General features: G+C 43.8%; 1 protein-coding gene across 1 annotated transcript in view; it reads right to left on the reverse strand.

The window, feature by feature from the left end:
• Nucleotides 1–15,863, reverse strand: part of LOC124805315 (myrosinase 1-like) — a 92,099-nt gene that overhangs the window by 47,955 nt on the left and 28,281 nt on the right. Inside the window, exons 4-6 of the mRNA XM_047265830.1 lie at nucleotides 11,155–11,289; nucleotides 10,207–10,329; nucleotides 1,693–1,876 (exon numbers count right to left, since the gene is read on the reverse strand). Of these exons, the coding sequence (XP_047121786.1) occupies nucleotides 1,693–1,876; nucleotides 10,207–10,329; nucleotides 11,155–11,289 (442 nt within the window). The remainder of the gene's footprint in view (nucleotides 1–1,692; nucleotides 1,877–10,206; nucleotides 10,330–11,154; nucleotides 11,290–15,863) is intronic.

A 15,863-nucleotide genomic window follows, 5' to 3' on the forward strand; every position in this document is an offset into this window, starting at 1 on the left:
ATACAACAGATTAAGTAAAGTTATGGGTCGATAACTTTCTGTATTACATTTGCTCTACTTGGTTTCGGTAAGGCTACAGCTTTCGCTCGTTTCATGTCATGCGGTATGTTGCCCATTCGCAGAATGTTTGTGAAGAATTCGGCCAGCCACTTTTTCATATGTTTGCTGCAGTGCAAAAGAAGAATTCTGGGTGAATGACACCGGGATCTGAGGCTTTCCCAAGTTCGGTTGTTGGCCTAACCATCACGTTCTCCAGGGCCATCACTCACTGAAAACAGGTGGTCATGGGTAGTTGAAAGACTGGCACACTGACTGTGGAATAGTATTCAGACAACATGGCATGACCTACCTGCGTATATGTTGTACAAGCTCATTTTGACTCGATGTCCATCCTGGTTAGCACTGTTGTTACTACAGGTGTTAAACGTCGCGTCCTGTGTACTCCCAATTAAATCATGTATACCTATTATGGTATTGGTGCCACGTCAGAACCGGAAACGGCACGTCGATACCACAGACATTAGCGATGCCGCGCTGCAATCCGCAACGAAGAAGACACGCCCTCTTTCTCGGCACAGCACTGCTCTTGCATTTAGGTCAATACAGAGTCAGGCAAGGAAGCTCTGTGCCCCAGTTTGTGACCTCAATTAAAGCTGGCAACATCGTCGGTTAGGATTAAAGTGTTATAGAAGTCTCAGGTGGAAACGTATTTTTGTAATTGTTGAAAATTGTACTTCAAGATTAGTGCATCCAGCAATGCTTCAATTGTCTATGGTACTTGTAAATTATGAGGCACTCCTGTGGCAAAGGATTGTATCAAGTTAAGTGAACCTTTTTATTCATCCATGTAATGAAATGAACTAAAATTTCATACGTTGTACCAGGGTTGTCCAGAAATAAGTTCCGATCGGTCGCGAAGTGGAGACCACAGTGAAAATCCGATGAAGCTTTGCACAGATGTGTTGGTTAGTGTCTCTAGTACGTCTGCCGATCGCATCAAGAGGCTCTTTTCCGTTGTGAGCACACTGTGAGCGAGTAAAGGTGCCTAGAACAACGATGTCTCCTGCCATGTAGGAGGGCCCGCTAAGAAGCTTGGCCTTAATGAATGCAGCCCGCCTAACATAACTGCCACGCACTTCCTTCTTCACAGCAATTCTCATCCGTACTCTGCAGGGGCAGTGAAGACCCTCCTGCAGCCTTTTCGATGGGAAGTGTTCGATCACCCACAATGCAGCCCTAATTGGCTCATCCTGATTATCATCTCTGTTCACATGAAACGCTGGATACGAAGACAATACTTGGGCGCAGGCTACGCGCTATAGACCAGCTAGAGAAGTATCGGAAAGCACAGGAGGCTGCCTTCTATGACGATGGTGTAGGAAATTTGGTAAAACGCTCCGACAGATGTCTAAGTCGTAGCGGCAACTATGTGGAGAAGTAGCTAGAAAGTGTAGCTAACTCTTGCAAATAAAATGTTTCTAATTTCAACTGTGGTTTCCATTTAGCGACCGATTGGAACTTTATTTCTGGACAACCCTCGTAGTTCAGATGATCCATCTCCCAGACCAATCAAAGAACCCATAGTTGTGGTCGTCTGGTGATAATACGTACTCTACTGCCCACCCACAATAAGAAGAAATGCAGTGTTGCAACTTCTATGGCCATCAGTGTAGTCTCTCCTGCAGAACTTACCTTGCTGCGTGGCCTTGTATTGCTCTTGGTACAGGTGGTAGACGCGTGCATGCGCCTTGATGACCGTGTGGGCCGACAGGTAATCGCCGATACCTGGAGCAGGTTGGCTGGGGGCCTGCCCTCCCTGGCTGGCGTAGCCGCTCACGAACACAGCAGGCTCGTTGAAAGTTATCCAGAACTTCACCTGCATGATAAGTCACAGCTTCAGTGGCAGGCGTAAACATGAGGATTATCTCGTGACAATTAGAAATTTATGACACACCCGGCTTTGAGCGCGGATTTCTCGCTTAGCGTCAGTAGTCACCTTAATCTTTACGCTATCTCTGTCAATGTCACTGGTGTTTCCACGTGTGATTTCTGAACACTGCTGTTAGAGATTTTTCCACGTGTATGTAGGAGTAGCATCTTTAGCATCTCTGTGGGGAAGTGGACGGGGGGGGGGGGGGGAGGGAGGAGTCGGCAGCGAACGACAGTGGCTTACCCTAATACAATTGTTCCTGGTCGTACAGCAATAGAGAGCGTGTCAGGAAAGCGAGAGGTCGCGGGTTCGTAGCCTGACCACATAACGGAAATTTTCATTCTGCGTTTAATCTAGCTCTCAGCAATATGAGGAGTCACCAGCTATGGCGTGTGTTTCGGAATCCACTTAAGCTCTAGAGCCCCTCTCCTCCGTTCGATAAATGGCGTAAAAAGTGGTTCAAATGCCTTTGACCATTATGGGACTTAACATCTGATGTCATCAGTCCCCTAGAACTTAGAACTACTTAAACGTAACTAACATAAGGACATCACACACATCCATGCCCGAGGCAGGATTCGAACCTGCGACCGCAGAGGTCACGCGGTTACAGACTGAAGCGCCTAGAACCGCTCGGCCACACCTGGCGGAATGGCGTAGAGACACACAACTCGTTGAAGTGGCGTACAACTGAAAAACGTTACGCCCGACCATTGAACCGCAGATTATTATTACTCTGCGACAGGTGATACTTTTGAAGCACAACTAAATGCACTAAGATGGAACAGACAGCCGGATCATATGACCACTTACCAATGTTATTTAAAATGTGTTGCATATTTTTACCGATATTTTTCAAATACCCATGTTTCCTATTGCTATTTACAATACGTTGCATTTTTTTCAATATTCTCCAAATACCCACATTTCCGTCGAAGTTAAACTGCCAGAAGAAAAGCAATTCGCCTTTTTAGAAGTTTCCAGTTCACTCAAGATTTATTATTGTAACAGTGCATATGGAGTACATGAAATGATTACACACGCAAATCAGTGGCGCGAGAGGCTCTGAGGTACTAGGTATCGACCCTAGTTGAAACACCCGTATTGGTACGTGGTATAGCCTCCATGGGTGGGAATGCACGAGCTGACTCTGGCATCCAGTCGATCGTGCAGGTCGAGATTATTGATACATTATGTCACACCTGATCGACTTGTTATCATAGTTCTGTGAGACGCCCATCGTATCCCACACTTGCTCGATTGGAGACAAGAGCGGGCCCCGTTCAAATGGTTCAAATGGCTCTGAGCACTATGCGACTTAACTTCTGAGGACATCAGTCGCCTAGAACTTAGAACTAATTAAACCTAACTAACCTAAGCATATCACACACATCCATGTCCGAGGCAGGATTAGAACCTGCGACCGTAGAGGTCGCTCGGTTCCAGACTGTAGTGCCTAGAACCGCACGGCTACTCCGGCCTGCCCGGGCCCTGTGCTGGGCAGGGAAGTTTCTGCACGCCCTGCACAATCTCGTCTAGGGGTGTGAAAATTTTGCGCGAACACTGATACCAACATCGTTGTACGTCTGTAGCAGCAAGGCCAGCTTGTACGGCAATACTCAAATTACCATCCCTAAACTCGGAACAGCACAATTTTTACCCTTCCAATTTCGTTCAATTGCCTGTAGGAAGAACGAGTGCGTCTTCGTGGCGTGGTCGCCTGTTTGCTTCACACGTTACAACACTCTGAGCCTTCTGGCCTATTAAAGGGTATACACAGATGGCGTACTGGTTGCTATGCCACTACGGTGTTTGAGGCCAAATGACGATGAAACCATTATCAGTACATCTACTACCCCCCAGGTGGCATACGCTGTCATTGGATCAAAATCGACGTCCTCTTTCCAGCTGTACAATCTTTTCTTTTCGCTGTGTACGTGGAAGTACGTGGTTTTAAATCTTTAAAAAATACTGCAGAACATTATTTTAACATGTGTACGCCTTAGATGACAGTGATGTCTTAAACGAACATTTTGTTCATGTAGACAGCACCAGACAGCATTACTTTACTTAAGAAATGGGTGAGACGGAAGTATATTTTAATCTCTTCACGGAAAAATGTAGTGCGGCCAATTACACTTATATGCTATAGTAAAGTTTATTCTGCGTAAACAAATTTCATTTAAAAAATCAGGATCAAGTGTACGTGCTGTAGTTTTAATGGAACATTAGTTTGGTGAATGCTTGTGATATGAGAGAATCTCGGTTCCTGTTCAGCCTTGGGTTAGCTTCTTTTGTCACTACATGTTTCTTACACTATAGGTTCAGCACATCTGAACGGTTTCGTTTTATGTCTTCTTCACTGATTTCTTGCCAACGACATTGCCGCAGTGATAACACTGGCTCCCGTCAGATGACCAAAGTTAAGCCCTGTCGGGCTGGGCTATCACTTGGATGGGTGACCATCCAGTCTGCCGAGAACTATTGGCAAGTGGGGTGCACTCAGCCCTTATGAGGCAAACTGAGGAGCTGCCTGATTCAGAAGGAACGACTCCGGTCTTGTAAACTGACATACGGCCGGCAGAGCGGTGTGCTGACCACATGCCCCTGCATATCCGCATCCCGTGACGCCTGTGGTCTGAGGATGACACCGTTGGGCCTTCCGGAGTTTTTCACTGATTTCTTCCCCATTGGTCTATTGATTTTATTTCAGTAGATTTAATGCACTTATTAAATCTAAACGTTTACGTGGGAATCTCTTCAGGTCCACCTACAGGTAATTTTGCTTTAGCCGATAACGTCCTGTTAAGAAAGATGTTCTGAGGCCTCCTTCTAGGATGTTATCAAGCCGGTCACAAAGACAGTTCAGTACAACGTAACCTTGTATTTTACACTCTAATAAATATTGCAGAATTTTATCGAACAGCTTTCGGAAATGAAGAAACTTGCTTTCAACCTGGACGCCATTATTCACAACGCCGTAGATTCCATGGATGAAGAGATGGAACTTGGTTTCGTAAGACCTCGGTTTGCTGTATCAACGTTGCTCCTATTGAGGAGATTCTCGTTTTCCAATATGTTCATAATATACTAACATAAAACATGTTCCATTGTTTTACAACAGATTTTGTCGGCTATGTCAGAGGTTCTTCCGAACTATTAACCTTGAAGTAGACGAAAAGTTCTGAACTACAGACGATATGCTACTAACCATAGTAGAATATCATATCTTTCCGTGGCTTACCATAGACTAAACGATCCAATCAGTGCAATGCGCCGGCCATTGTAGAATTTCATCTCGTCGATAAACATGCATTCTATGAGCTTTATCTTCTGTGTACTAACCGGACGTTCTAGGCGCTACCTCTATAACCGTGTGACCGCTACGGTCGCAGGTTCGAATACTGCCTCGGTCATGGATGTGTGTAATTTCCTTGCGTTAGTTAGATTTAAGTAGTTCTAAGTTCTAGGGGACTGATGAACTTAGAAGTTAAGTCCCATAGCGCTCAGAGCCATTTGAACCATTTGGACTAACCGCACCCCTACGTCTCGCTGCTATTATCATTAGGTTATTTGTTCACTTTATTCGCACCTTTAATAACTCCCTTTTCGTGCTTTTTAAAACTATTTATGTGTTTTCGTTTATTTTTTCCTTAATTTTAGATCGAATTGCAAAGTCGAAATCGGAAATCAATTTTAATAAAGAAGCATGTGATCATTAATTGACCTTTGTAATCCATAAAGTTGTTCTGGGTGTGCAGTGAAGGAGTTTCTGACTTTAAAATTAAATATATCAAAAACTCAGATTGATAGACGGGCCCAACAAAAGGTATGTTTACTGTAAATGATAAAACCCTTTTATAAAGAAGCTATGTAGAAGTTTCGGATTATTTCGGAAAGCTACTAATGGAGGACGCTGTACGCTGTGCAGCTCGAACAGTATCAGCGTGCATGATTAAACTCGTCCTCTGCAAGCAATCTTCGCAGTAACATCATAATCCTTGTGAAATGTCCACCAATCGCAACACGGAGGTGGCACAAGAGAATAATGCAATTTGCCATCAAATAGTATAGAGTCTCAACGGAAATAGAATCAAATACCACACGGATTGCCGATTCAAGCTCGTGGTTTCGGTAGACAGTGTCTTTCAATTCGCCCACAAAAAGTACTGATGAGGAGTTAGATTAGGCGAATGTGTAGGTCAGGACATCCCTGTGCAGTAGATTTGCAATGATTCAACGCAATGACTCTATTCCCGATGTATTTATCAAGAAAGCAAGACAGCTGTTCAGGGCGATGTGACCCACCCCAACTTGCATCTTCCTACAACGCTAGATACGTGGTGACAAATTTTTACAAAATTAAAACGTATTGTTCACTAGTGATCGTCTCTCGCATGAAGGAGGAGCCAGTAATACCTCTGCTGCCTACCGCAATGGTACCAGTAACCTTGGGAGAATGCCATGGTTTCGCTTCACACAAATGGAGATTTTGGGAACTCCAAAATCGCCAGGTTTTTTTTTTTTTTTTTTTTTTTTTTTTTTTTTATTCACGACCCCATTCAGGTGGCACTATGATTCATCTGCCAACCAGATGAAACTAAGATCAAATCCTTCATTATAAGTCAATATGAATACCTGGTTCTCAAAGTCAACCCACTGTTGCACGTCTGGTATAGGTATGCACTGGTGGCTTTGAATTTTGATTAGGAATATGTGTACGCCCCTGTCTTAGTATTTTCTGCGTTCTCGAAAGCTTCAACCTAGTCTCTGCTCCTGTTTATTCTTCGGATGGATTGCACTGGAATTTGCTGAATGATTCCAGAAACCGTGGCAACATTTTCAGGCGAGCTACGGTTTGCCCAGAGCCAACATTCCTCGCTAGAAAATCAGCCACGCTGTCTGTCCGTTGGAATTTGGCGAGGAGCTCGTGAATGGTTTCCGCATTGGGCGCTTTTGGAACATTAAAGCATGTTTACAAACTGCGCCTTGTTTCCGCACAGTAAACACATTGTTCAATGGAATACACGAGTTCAACCTCTTGCTTCGGTACACTAAACTGCTTTCATGTTTGAACAGTGGAACTGATCTCTCTTAGCTGCGCGCACTATTTATGGGCACTACGTATTGCGATTACAGCGCCATCTGTTAGTAACTTTTCGAACTATTTCGGAACTTCAGTATAAGTTCTGTATAAAATTCCTGCAGCTTTCACAATAAAGGTATCGTCTGTTACGCTCCTCTATCGATCTTGGTTTTCGAGATATTTAATTTTAGAAATTAGGGACTACTTTGCTGGACACCATGTATGACTTCAGTTATTGTTCCGAAGCCCGTTACTTCATTACAAACTTTATCGTTTGATAGGAAACATTGTCGCCTGATACCGCGCCCCCATCTCGCCCCGGAGTCCTTTTGCACTTCCCTCCTCTGCCTTTTCCCATTCCCTCTCGCGTCTGCCCTGCCCCTGCCCCCCCCCCCCCCTTATGAGTCCCCACCGTCCAGGTCCACCCCCCGCCCCTCTCCCCCATCTGCCCTTGGCTATGGTGTGTCCTCTTTGTGCCGACATTTTGGTGCAGTGTTTACTGTGAGTGCTCAGTGTTGTGTGTCTTTTTCGAAGTGTTGCGAACGGACATCATACTGTCGCTGGGTGTGACTTTTATATCTCTTGCGAACAGAAACCAGACTGTCGCCATTTTTCTTACTTGTCTGTCTATTATGTTACCTGTCTGCTACCTGAGTATTTTATTCGCTTTGCCAACCCTTCCCTTTATGTTTTAACTTTCAACTATTTTCCGCCGTTTTACACCGTTTTATCGCCTGCTTTATTGTTTCTTACCTTCTTCTTACGTTTTAAAAAGTCTGTAGGCTGCAGATCAGCGTAATAAGCTGCTGCCAGCCCGCCCCCTTCGGGGGGAATCGAAATTCAGTAAAGGAAAAAAAAACCTGATTCCTCGCCATCGTGTAAGAACTACTGAACTACGTGGTCCTATCACTTTAACGTGACCACCGCTTTTTCCGACGTCAACGTGCAATAACCGCTCTCAGACAACAGGTGGCAGCGTTAGCTGCGCAGATTATATAAGGCATGTTGGGGGGGGGGGGGGGAGGCAAACAGTACAGTACAGTCGTCGTAATGCGGAAACAGAGCAATTTATGTGACTTTCAAATGTTTGCAATCTGTTCGCATGCAATTTAAAAAGTAGCCTCTCACTGTATTGTGGTCAAAATTGTATACAAGGCATTCGTATCTCCTAGCTCCGATTTCCAGACTTTATGTCCACTGTGTCCTAGGTCGTGTTATGTGTCTGACTGCTTTTGCATTGTAGTTCGTGATTTCTTCTACTACGCCAAAACTTATTTCTTTAATTTTTTTTATTTCTCGTCCATCTCTGTGTTCAGCTATTGTTCCACTGCTTAATAGCATCGTTAATAGCATGTACATTCAACTCATTATGAGCATCTTCACTGCTTTTGTGCAGCCCTCCTGTCCTTCCAAGAGTTTTACCCGTCGATTTAAGTACTTTTGTCACGAATTATGCCATTTTAATCTGTTGGCTTGACAAAATGTACAGCTACAATTCCATTATGCTTGGTCGCGTTAATGAATCGTATACTATAAAACTCGTTACGTATCATTTGTCAACTATTTCGTGCCTAAAAAGATTAAGTTGTGTACTAGAAGAGCCCCTCTGTTTATTTTCCATGCATTACATCAAGCACTCAAGCCCTTTTTCGGACGAACCCGTGCTGTCTGTCTAAACCTAGAGGCCAAATGGACGTTGAACTTACATATTGCTTTTCCTTTATCGAATTGCGCATAAATCCGATGTGTAATACAGTTTTGCTGTCGGTTCGCGTTGTATATAATCAAACGGTAATCTGAATTTTCTGCAAATTATGTTAGCTGTTAAGTACATCACGCCTACTGCTCTTCAGCAGACATAAAAATGCGACTATAATCATTTGGCCCCTCATCTGGAGAGAGACGGAAAGAAGAATTTTGATTTTGGACATTTTTGTAAGAGAATTTACTCTGTTCTGCACCCAGCTTCGTTGTCTTTATTTCGATTTCGCTATGGTACTCCAGAGGCCGTGACAGGTTTCATTTCTGAATTAACTTTGTTCTGTGAAATCGAGTGGCAATGAGCATAGCGTCTGTCCAATTATTCCCAGAACAACTCTAACCAATAGGTCTATGGTACCATCTTAGAACATATTCACACGGAAGGGCTTTTCCTGTAACCTTTCGCAATGCCACTTTTGCCCATTACCGAGTTTTCTCCCATGTTCGCTATATCAAAACAAAGATGTTTACGTGAGAATGCTCTGAAACCACAACACTGAGCGTTTTCAAGAGACTGATTTTCGGTTTTCTGTTTTGAGTGTTACTGATTCTGCATCAGTGGCTCAAATGGCTCTGAGCACTATGGGACTCAATTGCTGAGGTCATTAGTCCCCTAGAACTTAGAACTAGTTAAACCCAACTAACCTAAGGACATGCCCGAGGCAGGATTCGAACCTGCGACCGTAGCGGTCTTGCGGTTCCAGACTGCAGCGCCTTTAACCGCACGGCCACTTCGGCCGACATTCTGCATCAGTCACAAGAGTTCTGTACATGAGAATGCAGACTGCTTCAGTAAATTTCACTATGAAATCTTATATTCACTAGTTAAACCCAACTAACCTAAGGACATGCCCGAGACAGGATTCGAACCTGCGACCGTAGCGGTCTTGCGGTTCCAGACTGCAGCGCCTTTAACCGCACGGCCACTTCGGCCGGCATTCTGCATCAGTCACAAGAGTTCTGTACATGAGAATGCAGACTCCTTCAGTAAATTTCACTATGAAATCTTATATTCACATTATCTGAAAACAAAGTCACCTTGAAGAAACGTTTCAATTAGTTATCTAACTTAAAGTTAGACTGGACTTGACTGGGTGGGTAGTTGTACAGTCTCGGCTGCAAGAATTGGTAAATAATTTCAGGAACGTACCATAAGCACGCTTTGTTTCCACTACTCTTTCAGCGTCAACACCCTCGTCAGGTGCTAGATGGCATTCTGCTATAAAAATTCATCAATGATTTCCATTAAGAGTGATCATACGAAAGATAGACTTCACTTGATAACAATGGTGAAATCACCGAAAAACAAAGTTCTTAATGTAAAATTTTGAAACTGTATATTGTCATTTAGACTAGCAGTCGCTACCCTCAAAAGGGATACCACAATGGATGAAACAGTTATCTGACAGTTTCGTTTTGTAAGACTCACCCTATCGCCAAAGTTCTCGAAGAGAACCCGAGCGTACTCGACGAAATAGTCTGCCAAAATGGGGTTCGGCCAGCCGCCAATGTACTGCAGTGCTTGGGGAAGATCCCAGTGGTACATCGTCACCTGCAAAAGAAACGTACCGGGCACAAATCTTCTCCCTCAGGTAATCGTTCAAGTTGTTAATACGGTGGACCTTCCTATGTGGCCAACGAATGTATCGATATTTTCAGTGCTAGTCAAGCAAAGCTGGACAGTCCCCATGTCAGCTGCTTTTGAAGCCTACAAAAGAAATATTGGTAAAACATATGTTTTTATTACTGTGTGTTGAACTGAAGCTGTGCTTTTATGGCAGTGAAATGCGTGTTATTTAGGTGTATGGTTCAGAAGAAATATCTATCCGAAAATTGTGCTGCAACTTCCAAGAGTAATGTAAATAATTAAAAAGTTGTCAACCATCTTCGTCCAGAACTGTTGGTAAATGGTACGTAAGGCTCCCACTAAGATTGTTTGCTTGCTATAAAAATTCAACGTGACGAAGAAGGGCTTGATTGAAAGTACAACATTCTTAATTTTCTTGAACTCGCGTGAGCGTGAAATAAAGTTCTTAACGTTAATTTCTTGAAACTATTGTCAATGATAGTTTGAGAATACCTCGAACCTCTGGCACAGCAATATTACAAATCAGTTATTTATTACTCAAGAAAAATCTGAAGGAATATTCAGTTGTGTAGCTCATCGCACGGGACTTCGCCAACTTTACAGCTCGATGGTGACACTGGAGTATCACACCCATGGGTATATTTTGTATCAGCATAATAATTACGGCACGCAAATGTTCGTTTCTAACAGCAGAGATGACGGACGTATAGCAAGTACAAAGTGTACATAATATGTATGACAACTAATTACTACGCGGTATTATTGCTGTGTTGAAGCTGGACTACTCACCAGTGGCTGGACCCCATTGTCCAGCAGCAGATTGATGAGATTGTTGTAGTAGTCCAGACCTGCCTGGTTAATTACATCTGTATCACCGTTTGGTAAAATTCGAGCCCAGGAAATAGAGAAACGATACACATTTGCCTGGAACAAAAATTTTGCGAACTGTGGTATTGTGGAAGCTAGCATTAATCTCTTATATTCGTAAATACTGTATAGTACAACTCAAAAATTAAATACAATTATTATTTTTCTGAATATGTTTTATACTTACATAATTTAAAATTCGACTGCTACTTTGATATTTTTACTCATTGACGTATGAATATAGTTTTATATTTTCCTTCAAGATATAGTTCATATGGACATTCTGTATCCCATTCGTGGAGTTTCTACCATGTATGAAAACTGTAGGAAACTGTAATTTAGCTAAACCACGGAAAGCTACATGGTTATCAGGTTATTGGGTCCAAAGAAAATATGCATTGTTCGCGGATATTCTGCAGAGCCACCGCAACTGGTGCTGACGAAGAAAGATCGACTTAGAAAGAAAAGATGTTTGTTTCAGAACGAAATTTTCACTCTGAATCGAAGTGTTCGATGTTATAAAACTTCCTGGAGGATCAAAACTGTGTGCCGGACCGAGATTCGAATTCGGAACCTTCACTTTTCTTTGGCAAGTTCTCTACTGACAGAGCTACCCAAGCATGACTCATTGATCCGTCCTCACTGCTTTACTTCCGCCAGTACCTCATCTCCTACCTTCTAAACTTCACACGCGCTCTCGTGAGAAACTTGCAGTACTAGCACTCCTGAAGGAAAAGTTATTCCAAAGACATACTTACCTACCACCTCGGAGATCTAGAGCATTTTCCCGGAAAAGGCAAAGGTTTTGAGTTCGAAGCTCGGTCCAGTACACAATTTAGATTTGCCGGGGGAAGTAGAGTACTTGCCCGCGAAAGGCAACGGTCCCAGGTTCGATTCTCGGTCCGGCACAGAGTTTCGATCTTCCAGGAAGTTTCAGGAAAATTGTTACTTACTGTACCGCCACCAAAAAGATCTCTAGAGAAGAAGCGCGAATTTGGCTGGGTTGGGAAAGGCAAACGCCAGTGTCCTCTGCAAAGGAACTAACCCAGCATTTTCATTATTCAACTTTGGAAAGCCTATATCTATGTTCCAATAGAGAAAGTAAGTCTCACTCAGTACAAAGACGAAGTGGCTATTGCCGTAGATAAATGAAATGTCCACCCACTCTTTAAAACGAGATACGAAAGGGGTGAAAGCCTCTCTCAAAATGCGTACAACAGTACCAGTATCCTAACAGTTCTAACTACCTGCATCATCTGTGTAACTATAGAACATCGGACATATCTTGGTGGCAGCTTGCCTAGGATTTCTGACACCTCAAGGAAGGGAGCCACGAATTTTTAGTTGTGTTTCTTCCTCACCAATATGCCTGAGGTACCAGGTGTATCGCTACTGCACATAGACTGGTGAAATGTTATGTTTCAAATTGTCTGTGATTCGTGTAACTGAGGTGGGACTTTTTAACAGCCTGGTGCGTGTGGAAAATCGCCTGGCTGGCATATGGACCCTCTCGTTACTCCGACAAGGGATCTATCCTCCCCCTCCCTCAAACCCTGTCCGGCAACCGGGCTGTGTAACGAGCTCAGTTGCTGGGATGGGTGCATGTGAACAACTAAAATAGAAAATATATCATGTATCAAAAAGGAATTTACAGCTTTGAAAATTCGTACAAATTTATTCATAAGACAAGCAGACTTAGTGTCATCTTCTCCATCTTGAAGGAAGGCTGATCAGGGTTTGAGAGTTTGGTAAGGCATCTGCGATATTCTAAACGTCCATTTTCCACGTATGTAGATGGACTGAGGCGTGCCAATTGCATTGTCCCGACATTTACTGGGCCTGACACCTCTTGACGTTTTCGTTTGGGGAATCGTCAGCGTTACATTGTTTGTTCCAACCTTACCAGCTTCTCTATCAGAACTCAGAGTTAGAATCTATTTCACAATTGCATAAGTTATACCCGACACACTGTAGCGAGTTTGGTAAAGAAAATCGATATCAGATGGGATGTGTGTCACATAATCAACAGAAGTCACTTTTAACCTGATTAGGAATATGGTAAAAAAAGTCGATGCATTTTTCTTTAAAATGACCCAAAATCCATGTAGGTTAAATAAATAAAGCAATATGTGTTTCCAACGTTGAAAAGCCCTTTTTGGTACACCCTACACAGGGTGAAAGGGTATGAGTCCAGATATATCTGTTGGTGACTGAGGACGGTGTACTGAACAACATTACATCAGTATTTTTCTTGAAGACTAATAATTACAGTTAATACGATTCGTATGCTTTTAAGTGGGGTAGGACCTCCAAGCACATGTGCCAAGAACATGCCATTGATATTTATTTTCCCCTGGGCAGCAGGTCACGGGCTGAAGTGTGAATGCGTGAGCGCAAAACAATAGTCTATACTGACAGGGATAGTCCTTCAAAATGGTTCAAATGGCTCTAAGCACTATGGGACTCAACTGCTGAGGTCATTAGTCCCCTAGAACTTAGAACTAGTTAAACCTAACTAACCTAAGGACATCACAAACATCCATGCCCAAGGCAGGATTCGAACCTGCGACCGTAGCGGTCTTGCGGTTTCAGACTGCAGCGCCTTTAACCGCACGGCCACTTCGGCCGGTTCGGATAGTCCTTGTAGTGATGCAGTTACATCTGTGGGGAGACAGTTCGAAGCAGAGATAAGACAACCAACGCACTGATGTGTGTACATATTAAGGTACCACATATAAATATATGTGCACTTATACCAGTTACAGCCTGATTGGCAGTGTAACAAGTAGATGAGTTCTTATATCTAAGAAGCTATATTACGTGGCAAACGTAAAGCAAAGAAGATATCAGAAATGTATTGAAACAGGCAAGAGAAATTTTCTTTTTTAAAACATCTCAGCTGGTATTAGACAGCAATATGGAAATGTATGTCTGGAAGCAAGTATTGTATGGAAGTGAAACATGAATAATCGAGAATCCGTAGAAGAAACTTTTGTTGTTACTGAAGGCAATTAACAATGAAGAACAAAAATACGAAAGCAGTTATTCTTTCAAATTCCGATCAGTCGCAAATTCACAAGTGAAAATCCGATGAAGCTTTGTGGACATGTGTTGTTTAATGTCTCTGACATGCCGATCGATCGCATCACGTCGCACATTCCGGTTCCGAGCGCACAGCGAGCCCTTAAAGGCGAGTAGAACAACAGACTCTCCCAGCAAGTACTATCATTCTATTTCTTCATGCCGAACTCTGCCTTTCCCATGCAGTGCACAATACTTAACATGCGTGACTTCCAGAATGGCGAGGTCAACCTGGGAGTCCCACGGAAATGTGTTCCAGACGATAACGCGTTCCTGCTTTCAGACGTTTGCTCTCAGACGTTTCACGTCAACAAAACAACGACAGTCTGCCCGACTGAGCAAGAAACGTGATTCATCTGAAAAGGCCCCCTGTTGCAAATTCCATCCTTCGTTGCCGATATACAACAGTCGGCGAGGGAGCGTGAAGCTGGCACGTACTGCAGTAGCCCATATGCAGCAACGTTTGCTGAACGGTCCTTGAGGAGACACTTTTGGTTCATCTCAGGGGTCAGTTTCCCAACAGTTGCACGTCTAATTGCCGTCTTTCACCCCTACAGCCCGAGGTCCACCGCTGTTGCCTTGGCGCCGGTTTTGGATAGCGCGATTTACCATGCACAGTATACTTTAACCACGGCAGCATGGGAACAGTTTACAGACTTAGTGCTTCCGGAAATGCTTCCAGCCACGGCCCGAAGCCTAATGTTTGTGCCCTTTTGGGTGTCAAGCATGCCTCGCATTGCGACATATATTGCACTGTTTTCCGCAACTGCCTGACATGCTTTATTTACTTCTACTAGTGCTGCCGCCTGACGTCGAACATAGACGGTTGACACATCAATGTGAGTGGCCCCCCAGGTCTACCGCCCCCCCCCCCCCCCCCACCTAAAATTGTCGTATGAGCACCCTTGTTCACGAATACTAACCTCGGTGACGGAATGGGCAGTGGAGGTGGAAAATAGTAGATACAGACAAAGAATGAAACATGAACATGAAGCCGGCCGGTGTGGCCGTGCGGTTCTAGGGGCGTCAGTCTGGAACCAAGTGACCGCTACGGTCGCAGGCTCGAATCCTGCCTCGGGCATGGATGTGTGTGACGTCCTTAGGTTGATTGGTTGGTTTTTTGGGGGAAGAGACCAAACAGCGAGGTCTCGGTCTCATCGGATTAGGGAAGGACAGGGAAGGAAGTCGGCCGCGCCCTTTCAGAGCGATTTAGGGAAATCACGGAAAACCTAAATCAGGATGGTCGGACGCGGGATTGAACCGTCGTCCTCCCGAATGCGAGTCCAGTGTGCTAACCACTGCGCCACCTCGCTCGGTGTGTCCTTGGGTTAGTTAAGTTTAAGTAGTTCTAAGTTCTAGGGGACTGATGACCACAGATGTTAAGTCCCATAGTGCTCAGAGCCACGAACATGAAGTATGTAAATATATATGAAAAGGCCCACCCAAGATTGGAAAAGTAGGACAGCAAAAAATTAAACAGTCTCTAATGATTTTTGTCCTGCCAGTGGTCTCAAAATGGTAAAAATCAAAGCAAGCAGCATTTGTTTACT

This window comes from Schistocerca piceifrons, chromosome 7 (genome assembly GCF_021461385.2).
Source record: "Schistocerca piceifrons isolate TAMUIC-IGC-003096 chromosome 7, iqSchPice1.1, whole genome shotgun sequence".
Lineage (NCBI taxonomy): Eukaryota > Metazoa > Arthropoda > Insecta > Orthoptera > Acrididae > Schistocerca > Schistocerca piceifrons.